We start from the raw sequence: 5860 nt of genomic DNA, 5'->3' as shown, positions 1-5860 counted from the left end.
ATTAGCTGGGCATGGTGGCACGTGCCTGTAATCCCAGCTAATTTTTCGTAGTTTTAGTAGAGACGGGGTTTCACCGTGTTGACCAGGATGGTCTCGATCTCTTGACCTCGTGATCCACCCGCCTCGGCCTCCCAAAGTGCTGGGATTACAGGCTTGAGCCACCGCGCCCGGCGACATCCTGCCTTTTAAGAGGCAGGATCAGCAAGGAATCAGTGGACACAGTCTCTGGAGTTCAACACTGATCACAGGTACAGCCCCTCCCCTGCGATTCCAAATTCTACAAAGCTCTGAAAATGAAAATTGTCATAAACTGGCAGCCAAATTTGACCGACATCACTGTAAACCCATAATCTAGGTGTGTTTGGAAGTTCTATTGCGTAAACATTAATGTGTCTAGCTTCCCCAAAGCCCTGCTGAGGGTGCTACATAACACACAGTCCATATACGTACCTCCATTCTAAAATGTGGATAGTTCTCACCCCAAAGATACCTGGCCCAGTAGTTTGGGGCAAGGCACTGTGGACCTAGGGCTGTGTGGCTGTAAGTGAACCTCTTCTAAACACCTGGTTTTTTTTTTTTTTTTTAGACGGAATTTCGCTTGTTACCCAGGCTGGAGTGCAATGGCGCGATCTTGGCTCACCACAACCTCCGTCTCCTGGGTTCAAGCAATTCTCCTGCCTCAGCCTCCCGAGTAGCTGGGACTATAGGCGTGTGCCACCATGCCCAGCTAATTTTTTGTATTTTTAGTAGAGATGGGGTTTCGCCATGTTGGCCAGGATGGTCTCGATCTCTTGACCTCGTGATCCCCCCGTCTTGCCCTCCCAAAGTGCTGGGATTATAGGCGTGAGCCACTGCGCCCAGCCAACACCTGTTAATTTTTTATCTATGAGGAATAATATTACTCTCCTTCCAAGGAAGGAGGAAGAAAGGGGAATGGGATGAAGCCTGAAAAGGTACTGTCCCAGTGTCTATCACACACTCAAAAAACCTTCTAATTTCTGGGCCATGACTGATGTCCATGACAGCCTTACCTCCTCTCGCAGCTCATACTGCTCAATCAGCTTCTTGAGCCTCTCAGCCAGCTCCATGTTCTCTTGTCGCAGCTTGGAGTTGCGCTCATTGTGCTGTTCCATCTGCAGCTGAATGTCATTCAATGTCACCTGGAAGTGCGAAGTCACCTCCTTGCGCTTCTCCTCCTCCTCCCGGGCCCGCTGCACACCTTCTTCCTGGGCAGAGAAGTCAGCCCTAGAGCCATCACCCACTGCTACCTAACAAGGCTCCCCCAACTAGTCCACAGATGGTCTCTGCCAAAAGCCCTCCCTGCTCCCAAAGTGAGGAGTAGCCAGGCTCCAGAATGTTGTATAATGTGAGTTCCAGTGGTCCCCTCTGTATATCAGGTGACAAATGAGATTGTCACCCTAGAAAAATGCAGGCACATCTATAAGTGTCATTCTGAAGCAAGTTGGATTTCCAGATTTCAGATCGATGTGCATTTGTTCCCTCTGTGCCCCCAAAGACCAAGCTGTTAAAATTTAGTAACACCCAGGGTTTGCAAAGTTGTGCAAATTTAGGCACTCAACACTTCTGATGGGGGAGGCACACTGCCCCCTCACTGGAAGACATCCAGTAAAATCTATTAAAATTAAAAATCTGCATATACTTTGACCTAGCCATTTCACTTCCATGACTTACCCTACAGGTAAGTTCTATATAACTGACCAGCGATAAATATAACAAGAATTTTCACTATAGTTCTATATGTAATAGTGAAAAATGGTGAACAACCCAAAAATGTCTTAACTAGGGCACTGATAAAATATAATGTATCCATATAATGATGTTATGCTCTTAAAAAGAGTGAAGATAAGGCTGGGCACAGTGGCTCACGCCTGTAATTCCAGTACTTTGGGAGGCCGCGGTGGCCAGATCACAGGCTCTGAAGTTCGAGACCAGCCTGACCAACATGGTGAAACCCCGTCTCTACTAAAAATGCAAAAAAATTAGCTTGGTGTTGTGGCGGGTGTCTGTAATCCCAGCTACTCAGGGGGCTGAGACAGGAGAATCCACTGAACCCAGGAGGCAGAGGTTGCAGTGAGCCAAGACCGTGCCATGGCACTTCAGCCTGGATAACAAGAGTAAGACTCTGTCTCAAAAAAAAAAAAGGATATGAAACGGTACATGTATAATAATTTCATGCTAGAAACGTGATATTTTTACATATTAAAAGAAGAAAATGGGCCGGGTGCGGTGGCTCACGCCTGTAATCCCAGCACTTTGGGAGGCCGAGGCGGGTGGATCACGAGGTCAAGAGATCGAGACCATCCTGGTCAACACGGTGAAACCCCGTCTCTACTAAAAATACAAAAAATTAGCTGGGCATGGTGGTGCGTGCCTGTAATCCCAGCTACTCGGGAGGCTGAGGCAGGAGAATTGCCTGAACCCAGGAGGCGGAGGTTGCGGTGAGCCGAGATCGCGCCATTGCACTCCAGCCTGGGTAACAAGAGCGAAACTCCGTCTCAAAAAAAAAAAAAAAAAAGGGAGAAGAAGAAAGTTGGAAGAATGTATGTAAATTTCCTGTAACCACAGACTGCCCTCACTATAGAAGCAGCACAACATTGGAAAGACCCAGGTTCCTGACTGACCAACCTCTGGAACAAGAGCTGCTTGTCAGGGCCAGACCTCTGCTTACCAGGTAACTGCCTTTCATTGAGAAATATTGATGCCAGTGCATTACAGATTCTCTTAACACCTTATCCTTATCTAATACATTTCAAATGGTTACAAGTAGTACTCTCTAATGTAAGGCATTACTGAGAAAGTGTATTTCTATGCCACAACCCTGCACTTTTTTTTTTTTTTTTAAAAAGACAGGGTTTCACCATGTTTGTACAGCTGAACTTAAAAGCTTAGGTGAACTGTCAGCTTTGGCTTCCAAAGTGCTTGGATTACAGGCGTGAGCTACCACACCTGGCCCCTGCACTATTTTTTTTTTTTAAATTATTTATTTATTTATTTAGAGACAGAGTCTTGCTCTGTCACCCAGGCTGCAATCTCAGCTCACTGCAACCTCCACCTCCCAGGTTCAAGTGATTCTCCTACCTCAGCTTCCCAAGTAGCTGGGACTACAGGTGCCCACCACCATGCCAGGCTAATTTTTGTATTTTTAGTAGAGACGGTGTTTCACCATATCGGCCAGGCTGGTCTCGAACTCCTGACTTTGCGAATTGCCTGACTTGGCCTCCCAAAGTGCTGGGATTATAGGTGTACGCCACTGTGCCTGGCCACTACTTTTTTTGAGACAGTGTCTCACTCTGTTGCCCATGCTGCAACGCAGTGGTGCAATCTCGGCTCACTGCAACCTCAGCTTTCTGGGTGCAAGGGATTCTCGTGCCTCAGCCACCTGAGTAGCTGGATTATAGGCATGCACCAGCACACTTGGCTAATTTTTGTATTTTTAGAAGAATGGGGTTGTGCCATGTCGGCCAGGTTGGTCTCAAACTCCTGGCCTCAAGTGATCCACCTACTCTGGCCTCCCAATGTGTTGAGATTACAGGTGTGAGTCGCCATGCCCAGCCTTGCTTTTTTACAGTATTCCATGTTGAAACTGTAATGTTTTGGATAATATAAATATATTACTAAAATTAATTTTACCTGTTTTAGTTTTTTAGAGTGGCCAGATTTTTAATTACTTATGTGGACCACTAAGCCCAGCCCTAGCCTGCACTACTTTTTAAGAGGAAAGCCCATGAAAGAAAGTCCAGGCAGAAGTCAAGGAAACCAGAGTCGCCTGTTCAAGGGTGCCCAGCGCCTACCTTGAGGGAGCGATTGTGCCGCTGCAGCTCACGGCACAGGCTCTCAAGCTTGCTACGGGCCAGGACGGCCTTGCTGTGCTCACCACGCAGGTGGTCCTTCTCTTGCACCAGCTGGCTCTGCTTTTTCTGCAGGAGTTTCATCTGCTTCTGTGAGTTCCGGTGCTCCTCCAGCTGGGGACAGGGATAGGGAGGGCAGGTGAGCATTCTGTTGGGCCTTCCTGGTGGGGATCACTACGCGGGTCTAGGGTCTCCTGAGCTGCCCTGACCCATACCCTCTCAGGCCACGAGTGTTGTCATGGGCTGATGCTGTGCTGGCGCTTATATACTCCTCCCATGAGCTGCTCACAGTAACCCCAAAGGGTCCACCGTAGGGAGGGAGAAATGGACACTCACTAGGGCAAGCAGGGGCCACACAGCCAGCAGGTGCCAATTCCTATTCCAGCTCTGACTCTGGGTCACTAGAGCCACTTCAGGCTGTTGCATTTCCCCAATTTGCTGGACACTCATGCCCAAGGATGAGACCCCCTGCTAGTCTACCTTGTGCCCATTAACAGACCCCTATCGCTCCCTCTCATCCCTTCAAAATGTTACCACTGGGTTAACACCAGCACCCTGCCCAACATAATTACTTTTCTCACTTGTGGCCACTTCAGTGTCAACAGACAATCCTTCTGACTCCCTGGCCTCACAGTTCTTCACCTCTTCCACAAACCCAGTCCTTTTCCCACCTCAGCTCCCCTCCCATGACCCTTCCTGGCCACTACTTTTTTTAAGACAGTGTTTCACTCTGTTGCCCATGCTGTAATGCAGTGGTGCAATCTTAGCTCACTGCAACCTCAGCTTCCTGGGTACAAGGGATTCTCGTACCTTAGCCACCTCAGTAGCTGGATTATAGGCATGTACCAGCACACTTGGCTAATTTTTGTATTTTTAGTAGAATCCAGGCCTGTACAGCAGAAATATACTGCAAACTATGTAAGTAATTAAAAATATTCTGGCCGGGCGCAGTGGCTCACGCCTGTAATCCCAGCACTTTGGGAGGCCAAGGCGGGCAGATCACGAGGTTAAGAGATCGAGACCATTCTTGCCATGATGAAACCCCATCTCTACTAAAAATACAAAAATTAGCCGGGTGTGGTGGCACGCACCTGTAGTCCCAGCTACTCGGGAGGCTGAGGCGGAAGAATCGCTTGAACCCAGGAGGCGGAGGTTGCAATGAGCCGAGATTGCACCACTGCACTCCAGCCTGGCAACAGAGCAAGACTCCGCTTAAAAAAAAAAAAAAAAAAATTTCTACTGGCCACACTAAAAAAGTAAAAATAAACAGCTGAAATTAACTTTAGTTATACATGACTAAAATTATTAATTAAGCCAGGAAGCATATATATAAAATATATATATATATAAATAATATATATATATAATTTTTTTAAATTTTTTCTTTTTCGATACTGAGTCTTGCTCTGCCACCCATGCTGGAGTGCAGTGGCGAGATCTCAGCTCACTGCAACCTCCGTCTTCTGGGTTCAAGCAATTCTCTTGCCTCAGCCTCCCAAGCAGCTGGGACTACAGGCCCGCACCACCATGCCCAGCTAATTTTTGTATTTTTAGGATAGAGACGGGTTTTCACCATGTTGGCCAGGTTGGTCTCGAACTCCTGACATTGTAGTCCACCCGCCTAGGCCTCCCAAAGTGCTGGGATTACAGGCGTGAGCCACGGTTCCCGGCTGTAATATATTTATTTAACCCAATATCCAAAACATTACAATTTCAACATGAAATCAATGTAAAAAAGTGAGGCCAAGAGTGGTGGCTCACAACTGTGATCCCAACACTTTCGGAGGCCAAGGCAGGTGGATCACTTGAGGTCAGCAGTTCAAGACCACTCTGGCAAACATGGTGAAACCCCGTCTCTACTAAAAAAAAATACAAAAAATCAGCCAGTTTGGTGGCATGCGCCTGTAATCCCAGCTACTCGGGAGGCTGTGAGGCAGGAGAATTGTTTGAACCTGGGAGCAGGTGACAGCACCGCAGCACTTTTGCCTGGG

The 5860-nt window shown here is 47.6% G+C and overlaps 1 protein-coding gene and 1 long non-coding RNA gene across 5 annotated transcripts in view; both read right to left on the bottom strand.

The window, feature by feature from the left end:
* Nucleotides 1-5860, bottom strand: part of TXLNA (taxilin alpha) — a 19478-nt gene that overhangs the window by 7710 nt on the left and 5908 nt on the right. For all 4 annotated transcript variants that reach the window (XM_032246739.1, XM_032246735.1, XM_032246737.1 and 1 more), the window contains 2 exons: nt 3813-3983; nt 1032-1226 (listed from right to left, as the gene is read on the bottom strand). In XM_032246739.1, coding sequence (XP_032102630.1) covers nt 1032-1226; nt 3813-3983 — 366 coding nt within the window. The remainder of the gene's footprint in view (nt 1-1031; nt 1227-3812; nt 3984-5860) is intronic.
* Nucleotides 105-1025, bottom strand: LOC116529195. The gene is made up of 2 exons (XR_004259424.1): nt 869-1025; nt 105-563 (listed from the first exon to the last, which is right to left on the bottom strand). It is a non-coding gene; the product is annotated as an uncharacterized LOC116529195 (long non-coding RNA).

This window comes from Sapajus apella, unplaced genomic scaffold, assembly GCF_009761245.1.
Source record: "Sapajus apella isolate SASKATOON/1434 unplaced genomic scaffold, GSC_monkey_1.0 scaffold62, whole genome shotgun sequence".
Lineage (NCBI taxonomy): Eukaryota > Metazoa > Chordata > Mammalia > Primates > Cebidae > Sapajus > Sapajus apella.
The sequence above is the reverse complement of the archived record's forward strand: the minus strand, read 5'-3'. Positions and strand labels throughout refer to the sequence as shown.